Source organism: Cornus florida, unplaced genomic scaffold, assembly GCF_030987335.1.
Source record: "Cornus florida cultivar Cherokee Brave unplaced genomic scaffold, ASM3098733v1 CherokeeBrave_3.0.0_Hap2_Chr10, whole genome shotgun sequence".
NCBI classification, from domain to species: domain Eukaryota; kingdom Viridiplantae; phylum Streptophyta; class Magnoliopsida; order Cornales; family Cornaceae; genus Cornus; species Cornus florida.
In genome coordinates, this window is record NW_026775580.1 from 64,420,325 (window position 1) to 64,434,773 (window position 14,449).

Sequence of the window (14,449 nt, forward strand, 5' to 3'; positions counted from 1 at the left end):
TTGCTTCCTAGCTCAATGCACCTAGTCAAACAAGAACAAACACAATAAGTAACAAAAATTGAAAACAAACTAAAGACACGATCAAAAGAGTACTAATTCCTAATTGATTCCAGAAATACGACGTTGCCAATCAATCAATCCCCGGCAACGGCGTCAAAAACTTGATGGGCGTCGCACTCCTAACCCAAAGTTTATGCAATGTGGCCAAGTTTTACATTTAGAAATTGCCACTACTACCTTTCACTAAAAATATAGTTAGGGTGAGTAGGGATCGACCCAAGGGATTGAGTGTCGTACTAGGTTGAGGAATCAAAATTAGGGTTAGTAGGTCGAGTGATCAAAATAGTGGTTGGTTAGTTGGATTACACTAGATGTAAATTAAACTAAAGTAAACAATAATGCAATAGAGAGAATAAAAGAGAGATAGAGAGATCTTGGGATTTAGAGATCACCACTAAGCATAGCTTTTCTATACCTTTAATGAAAGATTAATGAGGAAAAGAGCATGTATTGCAATAAGTGTGTGTGTGTGATTGTTTCAACAAGCATGGATGACAAATTAAGCATATATTGTCTAAACAACATGGTGGATAGCACAACATATCAAATTAAGTCATTAATCCTTTCTTTAAGCTCACAACCAAACACATCACAAGGATAGAGATACATGTTACTTGCTTTTCATAAGTATGGAACATCAACAACAAGCATAGATTGTCCTCCCATTTAACAATTACACTACAACTAAGCTAATGACATGAAATTAAACTAATTAAACTAAGGGAGAGGTACAATCCATCAAGCAATAAATATGAACCATCAAATAAACCACAAGAACATGACATTAAGCACTATGTCTTGATAATCTCTAGATCTATAGCATCAACACACATAAACATGCATCAATAACACAAGAAATAGAGACAAACACATGAACATCTATTCTAGCATACATAGACATATGGATAGAATGAAATGATCAATTGGAAGCATTAAACCATATAAATCATTGAATAAACAAGATCTATATATATAAAAGTGTCAAGACATGAATCACAATACAAATCCCCTCAAAAATACATAAATCAAGAAGTAGAAAGCATGTTTAGGGCTAACTCTAGCCCCAAGAGGATGTCTAGCCACTCATGGATGATGTCCTCCAACCCTCAAGGGCAAGCTCCATGGAAGAAATCTGTTCCTTGGTTGATGAAGAGTCTCTAATGGTGTCTCTAGCCTCCTCCTCCTCTTTTTTGCTTCCTCCCTAAGAGTTCTACAAGGTATGATATCATATGATGTGATATGATATAAAAAGTAATCATTGTCCTTATATAAGTAGGTTAAATGACACCCAAAATAAGCTGGGGTCATACAGTAAATATTCCCCAATGATTGGATAAAGGACAACTTTTTGTGAGCTGGAAATTTAATTATTTCGCACTAGAGGAAGTTTAATCCATCGAACCTTAGACTTGGATCGATCGAACATGGCTGAGATCTATCGAACTTAAGCTGGATCGATCCTCAATGGCGGCGCCTTTTTGGATAAAAACAAATCTGAGATATTTTGAAGATATTTTTGGGAAAAGGACAAAAGCGGTTGGTAGGGTGGTACAACTAGATAAGATCAATCATTTGGATAAGGACAAGAATGTTCGATCGATCAGAGATGGAAGTTGGATTGATCGAACTTTGAGATTTTTGAATAAGAACAAACTTGGCTCAGATCGATCTTGAGGTGCTGAGATCGATAAAAGTTGGATCGATCGAACTTTTCTTGAGATCAATCGAAGTTGTTGAAATTCCACCCTTTCTTCATTTTTGCTCTACTTTGCTCCTTTCTTTGATTCATCCCAGAATTGCTTCAATTATGCTCTTATTTAGCTGAGTTAGCTTATTTTGGGGATAAGTACCTAAAAATGGAAATAATACGAAATCAATACAAAACGGTAAAATAAGATAGATAAAGGTTTTAGAATACCTAAGCTTAAGGGGTTTAAATACGCACTTTTCAGCGCTCATCACTTAACTTGGCTGCAAATAATCTGAGCTCGAAACAATGCTCAGCTTAGAAATATTGAATCTTTCCCACAATGAGCTCTCTGGTTCCATCCCAAACACTTTCAACCAAATGTTAAGCCTGACATCTGTTGATATATCCTACAATCAGTTGGAGGGCCCTCTTCCAAGTAACAAAGACTTTCGAGAGCTCCAACAGAGGCATTTACAAATAATAAAGGCTTGTGTAGCAACATCACTGGTTTGAAGTCTTGCCCCTCTTTGAAGATCCACAAGGCAAAATGATTGGTAAGAAGAGAACTTCAACTCCAAATATTGCATTGGAGAGGGTGCCTTTGGAAGTGTATATAGAGCTAAGCTGCAAAGCGGTCAAGTTGTTGCTGTGAAGAAACTTCAAGCATTAGAGAATGATGACGGGGTGGCCAGTTTGAAAACTTTAACTAGTGAGGTTCAAGCACTAACAGATGTAAGGCATCGCAACATTGTGAGGCTCCTTGGTTTCTGTTTGCATCCGCGACATGCCTTCTTGGTTTATGAGTTCATGGAAAGGGGAAGCTTGGAGAAGATGCCAGGCAACGATGAAGCAGCAACACAGTTTGGATGGATTGAGAGGGTAAATGTTATTAAAGGTATAGTGAATGCTTTAGCCTACTTGCACCATGACTGCTCACCTCCAATAATTCATCGAGACATATCCAGCAAGAATATTTTGTTAGATTCAGAGCATGAGGCAATCCTCTCTAATTTTGGCATAGCTAGGCTTTTGGAAGCCAGACTCATCCAATTGGACCTCATTTGCAGGCACCATTTGTAACACCCCCACATTTTCCACGCATAAGTTGATCAGGCTTATACATAAAAAACGAGGGATATCAAAAACAATTGGCAATATACAAGCATGGAATACAAAATGATGGAATTAAAAGAATTTAGACAGGAAAGAAACATTAAATAATACAACATCCATCCATCCTTTATTTAATGCAGTACTTCATTACAACTTGGAAATCCTACGTCAGGGATCCCTAAATATAACCCTGAGAGTTCAACGTCAAAAGTAAATAAAAACTGAAACTGAAGTATTACATAAAACTTCTACCCTGCACTGGATCGTAAGAGTAGATGAGTTCGGATGATGGTCCCACACTGCTAACCTCAGCCTTGAAACGGATACTGACCGTATCCTAAAATAACAACAATGGTGGGTCAACCCCACGAGCAAGTCCTCTCTACTATGACCCAAATCAGAGAATCAAATAAATTAATCATTATGAATCGGATGAGTACTATATCTGTATACATCCTACGGGAACTATCCGATGTATAACATGACCTCATCCAGAATAGACGGTGATCACTTAGACTCACACTAGGTGGTCAAGTGTCGCCTTTCCCTACCCGGGAAATCAGCTATTATACATGGTGCACGGTACTGACAACACAGACTATAACGAACTACACAGTGATAACACCTCGCAAAGTACTGATGAATATACTGAGCATATAAATTAGGCAACACATGCCAACACTATTAATAAATGTACCGAGAATGTCAATTTAGGCAACACATGCCAATAATATTAATAAATATACCGAGTATGTCAATTAGGCAACACATGCCAATAATATTAAACCACATACCCCGACAGCCACACATCTGTCTATCGCAACGAATGCATAAGGTATAAATGAGTCTAAACTTATTAGCCAGCTCATATGGTTCTATATGGCAACACATCCATATAATATAAATGCGACATAATTAAACAGTCCATTTATTTCCTGAAATGCACACAGCATAATAATCATGGTTTATATATCAATTAACAGTATAAACATCCTATATGATATCATGGATAATTTATCTGACTAAAACCATGGCCTTATTTAATTTAACAGTAATGTTTGATACCATTAAATACGATAATAACATTATTTATATTTAACAATGTCGTTAAATAAATCACATTAGTATCCGTACTGCGAACGAGCCAATAAATGCTTAGAAAAGATTAATCGGCCATAAGAATAAGTAACGGGTGTTAAAATAATAATTTCGTGGCCCGTTAAACCCGTAATTACCAACACAGTACCTAAAAATCCAAGTTTAAGGTTCTGGAATTTACAAAACAGGCCCTAGGGGTATTCTGGTAATTTCCAGCAGCTGTAGGGACCCCACACGCGCCTCCCAGAGCCTCCCCACGCGCAGCCAAGCTTTCCCCACTCTCCCACGCGCCTCCACGCGCGTCTGGCATCAGCCACGCGCTCCCACGCGCGTCTGGAGAGTCCCACGCGCGCGCACGCGCTGCCACGCGCGCACTAAGGGTGCCTTGCTGACGCGGCGTCCTCCGGTTGGTTGGCTGCATCAGCTTTCCTGCATGCGCGCCCCACCGGATCAATCCACCTGCATCTCCTCCATCCAACGTTCCCTGATCCGGGTGTACCGCGGTATCATGGACCGCGATGCACCGGATCAATCAGACTCCATTAATGGCCAGGATGCGCGCGTACACCCTCCTATGGTGCGTCGCGTCGCACCGGATCACTCCGGTCGTCTCCCCCACTGCCGGCGACCGGAAAACTCGCCGGAAGGTCGCCGGAAATTGCAGAAAATGCCCGGAAAAATCTAGAAAATTCTAGAAAAATCCCTAAAGTCTTATTTAATTATTTTTAGCCATTATTAGTTTCATAGGACATTAAATAAATATATACCATCCTATATAATTAAAATTCCATTAATTTAATAAAATAAAATTAATAATTTATTAACCTCCAAACCTTGGCTCTATGCATAAAAATAAGCTAAACAATTAATTTATTAATTCAAATGGGAAAAGTAGATAATAACTTGCCTTTTTGGATTTAAAATAAATCCGCCGGTCTGCGCGTAGTCGGGTAAAATTGCCTACACCGGTCCAAGCTTCTTTCTCTTTCTCTTTTCCTTTCACTCTTATAAAATAGCTCTCTAGAATTTATACTTTGCTTCTAACTCCCTTTATTTTTTCTAAGGCAAGCTAGTTAATTTATACACAAAATATATAATATAAATATTACAAATATCTAATTTATAATAACTTCTCACCCATTTCTCATATTCCTACCTATATGGCTTTAAGACAATGCTATCTTTAATCAAGATATTTGATCCACCATTCTACCATAGTAAATGAAATTCTATCCTAGTATTTAATTTTCCATCATTACATTGATTTATTATAACTATTATTATTATTATTACTAATATTATTATTAATAAATTTTTTTATTATTATATGATTATTATATTATTATTTTTTTTTATTATTATTATTAAACTAATATAATTATTATTATTACAAAAGAATACATTATAACATCATAATACTATATAACACAAATATAATACTTTAATTAGCTAATAATGATTAATATAAGCATAACCAACAAATAAAATTATTATTAATAATATATGCATAATTAAATGAATAAATTTACTATTTTAACATACACAATTACTTTACATGCACAATTAAATGAACATAATATAATAATGTAGTATGCACAAATAAATAAAATTAATTAACCTAACACAAAATTAATTTAAATACATTCTTTAAAATTACGGGGTATTACATTCTCCCCCCCTAATAAAGGAATTTCGTCCCCGAAATTCACTACATACCTGTAGTAAAAAGTTCTGGATACTTGGCACGGATAATATCTTCCCGTTCCCAAGTAGACTCTGTAGCATTATGATGACTCCACTGTACACGTACTAATGGAATAGTCTTCGTGCGCAGTATCTGATTCCTACGATCGAGAATACAGTAAGGTTGTTCCAAATAGGTTGCATCGGGTTGCAACTCAATCTCACCCACATCAATGTGTTGGTATCGATCTTCATCCCGTAGAAATTTTCGCAGCATAGATACATGAAAAACATTATGTACCCTATGAAGATTATCTGGTAGAGCCAGACGATAAGCTACTGCCCCAATCCGATCTGTAATCATAAAAGGACCCACAAAACGAGGCGATAACTTACCCTTTGACCCAAACCGCATTACTCCCTTCATGGGAGAAACCTTAAGCAAAACCTGATCACCAACCTTAAACTCCAAAGCACGAGTTCGACGGTCAGCATAACTTTTCTGTCTGCTTTGAGCTGTACGCATCCGATCCCTAATGATAGCGATCTTTTCTGACGTGTCCTTAATAAATTCAGGACCCAAAAAGCTGTTCTCACCAACTCCAAGCCAACAGACAGGAGACCTACACGGTCTGCCGTACAAAGCCTCAAATGGTGCCATACCAATAGTTTTCTGATAACTATTGTTATAAGCAAACTCTGAAAGCGGCAAATATTCCTCCCAATTGCCCTTAAAATCAAGAACACATGCCCGCAACATGTCTTCTAAAATCTGATTAACTCGCTCAGTCTGTCCATCTGTTTGAGGATGATAAGCAGTGCTAAGATAAAGTTCTGTACCCAAAGCCTGCTGAAAGCTCCTCCAAAATCCCGATACAAACTTCGGATCTCTATCTGATACGATGGACAATGGTACTCCATGAAATTTCACCATTTCTGCAATATACAACTTAGCATACTGTTCTGACGTAAAGTTTGACCGAACAGGCAGAAAGTGAGCGGACTTGGTCAATCTATCAACAATGACCCAAATAGAGTTGTGATTATGCTGTGAAGTAAGTAATCCCTCTATAAAGTCCATGGAAATACTTTCCCATTTCCACTCTGGTATGGGAAGTGGCTGTAACGATCCTGGCGGTCTCTGATGATCAATCTTAATCATCTGACAGGTGCTACATTTAGAGACAAAGATAGCTATATCTCTTTTCATGCCGGCCCACCAAAACTGGCGTTTCATGTCCTGATACATCTTGTCTCCCCCTGGATGTACAGAGAACTGAGAAGTGTGTGTCTCTCTCATCACAACATTTCTCAAATTATCAGCTGAAGGCACAATTAAACGTCCCTTGTACCTCAATCCTCCATCAGTCCCTATAGAATAAAAAGGAACATCTCCGGAGGCTAACTCCGAAACCAAATCAATACACTGTTGATCTGAGAGTTGCGCTTGAATGACCTGATGAATGATAGAAGGAGTTACTACCACACATGTCATAAAAGCGTCTGCTAACTCATCAACAGTCTTCAAAGCATCCCACTCTGTTGCAAACAAAGCTGAAAGGCTAACATAGGGTCGGCGGCTGAGTGCGTCTGCTACAACATTCGCTTTCCCTGGATGATACTGAATAGAGAAGTGATAGTCTTTCACGAATTCCAACCATCTGCGCTGTCTCATATTCAGTTCCCTCTGTGTGAACAAATACTGTAGACTCTTATGATCGCTAAACAATCGAAAAGTCTCCCCCAAAAGATAATGTCTCCAAATACGCAAGGCAAAAACCACTGCGGCGAGCTCTAGGTCGTGAGTCGGGTAATTAAGCTCATGAGGCTTAAGCTTCCTAGACCCATAAGAAACTGGTCGCTCTTCTTGCATCAACACACAACCCAAACCCTTCAGAGAAGCGTCGGTAAATACTAAATACTCGATTCCACTCTGAGGTGTGGCTAAGACAGGTGCAGAAGTTAACTTACTCTTCAATTCAGCAAAAGCAGTCTGACAAGAATCATCCCATACAAATGGTACATTCTTCTTAGTTAGATGAGTAAGTGGACCCGCAATTTTGGAAAATCCCTGGATGAACCGGCGATAATACCCCGCTAATCCCAGAAAACTGCGAATCTCTGTCGGTGAGGTAGGCTGTCCCCACTCCCTAACGGCCGCAACCTTGGCTGGATCTACTGCTAACCCTTCTTCTGACACTACATGTCCCAGAAATTTGACCTCTTTCTGCCAAAATTCACACTTCTCAAACTTCGCAAACAACTGATGTTCTCGAAGTGTCTGCAATACTGTGCGTAAATGTCTGGCATGGTCCTTCTCCGACTTAGAGTAAACCAGAATATCATCAATGAAAACAATGACAAACTGATCTAAGTATTCTCTGAATACTCTATTCATCAAGTCCATAAAGACAGCTGGAGCGTTCGTTAAACCGAAAGGCATAACACGAAACTCATAAGATCCGTACCTTGTGAGGAATGCTGTCTTTGGAACATCTTGTTCTCTGACTCGTAGCTGATGATAACCAGACCTCAAATCGATCTTTGAGAAGTAAGTAGCTCCCTTCAACTGATCAAACAGGTCATCAATTCTGGGCAACGGGTACTTGTTGCGAATAGTGACCTTGTTCAGTTCTCTGTAATCAATACAAAGACGAAGAGATCCATCCTTCTTCTTTACAAACAGTACTGGTGCTCCCCATGGTGAAGTACTTCTGCGAATAAATCCCTGGCTGAGCAACTGTTGAATTTGATCTTTCAACTCTCGCATCTCCACTGGTGCCATTCTGTACGGCACCTTAGCAATAGGCGTAGTGCCTGGAGCTAAATCAATAACAAAGTCTATCTCTCGACTCGGTGGCAAGCCTGGAATTTCCTGGAATACATCCTGGAATTCCTGTACTACCGGGATGCTGTCAAGAGATACCGCAGTCGCTTCCTGTGAGTCCTCCTCAAGAACGAATAAATAAGTGCTAGGCCCTCTATCAGGTTGTGGTACAACGAGAAGATACATCTCCTGTCCTGGTATAGAAAATACAATAGACTTTTCGTAACAGTTAACCTGAGCATGGTACTGAGATAACCAGTCCATCCCAAGTATAACATCATACGAATGCATATCTAACACTAACAAATTTGCAAGAAATCGAAGCCGGCCCATATCTATAAGGATATCACCGCTATACTCTCGTAAAATTGTGCCAACTCCCAATGGTGTATAAATATTAAGAGGTTGGTCACATAACTGAGTCGTCATACCAGATAAGATAACAAAAGATCTAGACACAAAAGAATGTGATGCACCAGTGTCAAATAGTATACGAGCAGTTCTACCATGTATAGAAAACATACCCTCAATAGCCTGAGGAGCCTGCGCATTATGCGGCATGAAGTTATAAACTCTGCCATGATGCAACTGCTGTGGAGGTTGTCCCGGAGGAAATGGTGGTGCTGGAAGTGCCGGAAAATTCTGAACTTGCCCACGTGGCATCGGTGGGGCCGGTAGAGGTAACGGCTGATTAGGTCTCGGCTGCCCATACTGTCCCTGTTTAGCTTTGGGACACATCTTGGCCGGATGCCCAATCTCTCTACAGTGATAACAACGTCCCGTAAAAGGACCTGCCTGCCTTCTCTGTTGATTTCCCGACCACTGTTCCTGTCCGGTCTGAGGTATCCCACCTTGTCTACCCTGATTAGGGACTCCATCCCTCTGCACATCTAGGTTTCCTTTGTTTTTCTTCCAAGGTTGATGTCCTTGAAATCTGCCCCGATCATTGGACCTGGTACCACTGCTGCTTCCTTTCTCCACTGTCTGGTAGTCTCGGTTAGTCCGCTTATCTCCCTTGGACTTCCGGTAATCACTCCTCATCTGGCAGTGCTGTAAGGCGGCATTAACCACCTGGATATAAGTAGTATATGCCGGACTACCTAAGATCACCACTTTAATCGGCCATATCAACCCCTTCACAAAGCGGTCTCGCTTCTTTTCTTCCGTATTGACCTCCTCTGGTGCAAATAATGACAAATTAATGAACTTCTGTTCATACTCAGCCACAGTCATATCTTCCTGGTGCAGATCCAGAAATTCAGTCTTCATCGCTGATCTTACTGACATAGGAAAATACTTGTCGTCAAAGCGAGTCTGAAATTCAGCATAAGTTAATCTGGTCCTGTCTTCGACAGTAGTAATAGACTCCCACCACTGCAATGCATTGCCTATCAGCATAAACGTAGCTAGCATCTGTTTCTGCACTTCGGTACAGATTACCATCCGAAGATGACGCTCGCTCTCCTGTTTCCACTGATATGCTAACAAGACATCTGTGGACCCCGCAAATGTCGGTGGATTTCCCCGGATGAACGAGTGACGAACTTTGTCCCATGACATTGGCTGTGCCACTGGTTCAGGAACAGGTACTATCGGAGGAGGTTGCTGGTTTCGTAGAGCAGATGCTACTCCTGCTGCCACCGCTCGTGCAATGATATCAGCAACTTGAGGAGAAAATTCCTGATTCTCATTTTGAGTTGGGGAGATACTGCGATGACGGTTCGCATTCCTTGTCCCACGCCGAGACATCCTTCTTTTAAATTCAGAAAGAATCTAACGTCAGTACATTATCATGGACCGACTAAAAGAATACAAAGAACCCTAATACTTAGGCTCTAATTATCAGAATACACAACGCGGAAGTATAGTAATCACAGATCCCTAAGACACTCGAACCTGGAATGCTCTGATACCAACTGTAACACCCCCACATTTTCCACGCATAAGTTGATCAGGCTTATACACAAAAAACGAGGGATATCAAAAACAATTGGCAATATACAAGCATGGAATACAAAATGATGGAATTAAAAGAATTTAGACAGGAAAGAAACATTAAATAATACAACATCCATCCATCCTTTATTTAATGCAGTACTTCATTACAACTTGGAAATCCTACGTCAGGGATCCCTAAATATAACCCTGAGAGTTCAACGTCAAAAGTAAATAAAAACTGAAACTGAAGTATTACATAAAACTTCTACCCTGCACTGGATCGTAAGAGTAGATGAGTTCGGATGATGGTCCCACACTGCTAACCTCAGCCTTGAAACGGATACTGACCGTATCCTGAAATAACAACAATGGTGGGTCAACCCCACGAGCAAGTCCTCTCTACTATGACCCAAATCAGAGAATCAAATAAATTAATCATTATGAATCGGATGAGTACTATATCTGTATACATCCTACGGGAACTATCCGATGTATAACATGACCTCAACCAGAATAGACGGTGATCACTTAGACTCACACTAGGTGGTCAAGTGTCGCCTTTCCCTACCCGGGAAATCAGCTATTATACATGGTGCACGGTACTGACAACACAGACTATAACGAACTACACAGTGATAACACCTCGCAAAGTACTGATGAATATACTGAGCATATAAATTAGGCAACACATGCCAACACTATTAATAAATGTACCGAGAATGTCAATTTAGGCAACACATGCCAATAATATTAATAAATATACCGAGTATGTCAATTAGGCAACACATGCCAATAATATTAAACCACATACCCCGACAGCCACACATCTGTCTATCGCAACGAATGCATAAGGTATAAATGAGTCTAAACTTATTAGCCAGCTCATATGGTTCTATATGGCAACACATCCATATAATATAAATGCGACATAATTAAACAGTCCATTTATTTCCTGAAATGCACACAGCATAATAATCATGGTTTATATATCAATTAACAGTATAAACATCCTATATGATATCATGGATAATTTATCTGACTAAAACCATGGCCTTATTTAATTTAACAGTAATGTTTGATACCATTAAATACGATAATAACATTATTTATATTTAACAATGTCGTTAAATAAATCACATTAGTATCCGTACTGCGAACGAGCCAATAAATGCTTAGAAAAGATTAATCGGCCATAAGAATAAGTAACGGGTGTTAAAATAATAATTTCGTGGCCCGTTAAACCCGTAATTACCAACACAGTACCTAAAAATCCAAGTTTAAGGTTCTGGAATTTACAAAACAGGCCCTAGGGGTATTCTGGTAATTTCCAGCAGCTGTAGGGACCCCACACGCGCCCTCACGCGCCTCCCAGAGCCTCCCCACGCGCAGCCAAGCTTTCCCCACTCTCCCACGCGCCTCCACGCGCGTCTGGCATCAGCCACGCGCTCCCACGCGCGTCTGGAGAGTCCCACGCGCGCGCACGCGCTGCCACGCGCGCACTAAGGGTGCCTTGCTGACGCGGCGTCCTCCGGTTGGTTGGCTGCATCAGCTTTCCTGCATGCGCGCCCCACCGGATCAATCCACCTGCATCTCCTCCATCCAACGTTCCCTGATCCGGGTGTACCGCGGTATCATGGACCGCGATGCACCGGATCAATCAGACTCCATTAATGGCCAGGATGCGCGCGTACACCCTCCTATGGTGCGCCGCGTCGCACCGGATCACTCCGGTCGTCTCCCCCACTGCCGGCGACCGGAAAACTCGCCGGAAGGTCGCCGGAAATTGCAGAAAATGCCCGGAAAAATCTAGAAAATTCTAGAAAAATCCCTAAAGTCTTATTTAATTATTTTTAGCCATTATTAGTTTCATAGGACATTAAATAAATATATACCATCCTATATAATTAAAATTCCATTAATTTAATAAAATAAAATTAATAATTTATTAACCTCCAAACCTTGGCTCTATGCATAAAAATAAGCTAAACAATTAATTTATTAATTCAAAGGGGAAAAGTAGATAATAACTTGCCTTTTTGGATTTAAAATAAATCCGCCGGTCTGCGCGTAGTCGGGTAAAATTGCCTACACCGGTCCAAGCTTCTTTCTCTTTCTCTTTTCCTTTCACTCTTATAAAATAGCTCTCTAGAATTTATACTTTGCTTCTAACTCCCTTTATTTTTTCTAAGGCAAGCTAGTTAATTTATACACAAAATATATAATATAAATATTACAAATATCTAATTTATAATAACTTCTCACCCATTTCTCATATTCCTACCTATATGGCTTTAAGACAATGCTATCTTTAATCAAGATATTTGATCCACCATTCTACCATAGTAAATGAAATTCTATCCTAGTATTTAATTTTCCATCATTACATTGATTTATTATAACTATTATTATTATTATTACTAATATTATTATTAATAAATTTTTTTATTATTATATGATTATTATATTATTATTTTTTTTTATTATTATTATTAAACTAATATAATTATTATTATTACAAAAGAATACATTATAACATCATAATACTATATAACACAAATATAATACTTTAATTAGCTAATAATGATTAATATAAGCATAACCAACAAATAAAATTATTATTAATAATACATGCATAATTAAATGAATAAATTTACTATTTTAACATACACAATTACTTTACATGCACAATTAAATGAACATAATATAATAATGTAGTATGCACAAATAAATAAAATTAATTAACCTAACACAAAATTAATTTAAATACATTCTTTAAAATTACGGGGTATTACACCATTGGATACACTGCTCCAGGTAATTGGCCTTTGAAAAGAGCTTTAAAAACCTATTTTCTACTGCTAAGATTAGCTTCTTTTTTCTGGACAATATCGTGCATGATTGGATACATAAATTTTGCAGAGCTTGCTTATACAATGGAAGTCAATGAAAAATGTGATGTGATGTGTATAGCTTTGGAAGCCATCCAGGAGATTTCATCACATTTTTATCAACATCAACATCATCATCATCAACTGCCCATCATTCACTGCTGAAAGATGTGTTGGACCAACGTCTCTCACAGCCGATGAATGAAGTTGCGGAGGATGTGGTCTTTATGATGAAGCTAGCTCTTGCATGCCTGCTATCCAGTCCACAGTCTCGGCCAACAATTCAACAAGCTTCTCAACAGTTATCAGATCAAAAGCAGCCTTTACCAGAGGGGATCCACACGATAACATTTGGACAACTGTCTGATTTAATGTAATTTTGATTTCCTATTTGTGTTTCTACATTTTCTCTTCTCCTAAGAATTCTTATTGTTGCCTCTGTATCAATGACTTAAGAGCTGATTCAAGATAGAATGAATCCCCACATATGGTTTAGAATGATGTCAATAGGACCCCAAAAAAATGCTAGTTTAATATGCATCATGTGTGTATAAAACAAGTAATGCTTTCAGAAAACAGTTTTATTAATTTCAGGGTTCAGATATAGATACAGGACTACTAAAAAAGAAAACACTTTCAGAAAGGAAATAGAAATGGATAGAGTGGTTAACTCAGCAACAAATCATGACCACAAGTAAAGTTTCAGTATCAATAAAAAGTATGCTTCAATCTCAATTCCATTGAATTTTTGTGTAAGTGTGTAAATTGCTTCTTTGTGAAACTGCTATGGACATGCTTGTAATTTGGGTGGCTGTTATATCACCCTTTCATCGCGTTCTCTGGGCGGTACTGTTGGGAAATGGGCATTTTTAATTTGGAAGCATGTAGACTGGACAGATGTAGAGATGAACACCCATTTTCAAATATAGCAGGAATATAATATAGATACATATATATATATAGGCATAGGATCATACCCTTGTAGACCAATCTCTTTGAATAGATTCTTAGACCTTAAAGCTTTGATCCCTCTCCACACCAAGAGCGAGCAAGTTATTACATGGTTTCGGGACTACTGATCCTGAATCAGTCACCAATGGACATGCATGTGTCGGAACGTACAAGTTTTATTCAGCCTTTTGCTTACATGTC

At 39.0% G+C, this 14,449-nt stretch overlaps 1 protein-coding gene across 1 annotated transcript; it reads left to right on the top strand.

Moving 5' to 3' along the window:
* The first annotated feature begins 2,056 nt into the window (after positions 1-2,056).
* LOC132277723 (MDIS1-interacting receptor like kinase 2-like) lies at positions 2,057-13,674 on the top strand. The gene is made up of 3 exons (XM_059779566.1): positions 2,057-2,257; positions 2,345-2,826; positions 13,380-13,674. Exons 1-3 carry the CDS (start codon positions 2,057-2,059, stop codon positions 13,672-13,674), a joined length of 978 nt encoding a protein of 325 aa, XP_059635549.1.
* Positions 13,675-14,449: the final 775 nt, after the last annotated feature.

Excerpts from the sequence above, each read along its gene's own strand:
- LOC132277723 (XM_059779566.1), top strand. The coding sequence starts at position 2,057 with ATGCTCAGCTTAGAAATATTGAATCTTTCCCACAATGAGCTCTCTGGT. Across the intron at positions 2,258-2,344 it reads CTTGTGTAGCAACATCACTG|GGTGCCTTTGGAAGTGTATA; the intron begins GTTTGAAGTCTT and ends TGCATTGGAGAG. Across the intron at positions 2,827-13,379 it reads CTCATTTGCAGGCACCATTT|CTTTGGAAGCCATCCAGGAG; the intron begins GTAACACCCCCA and ends TGATGTGTATAG.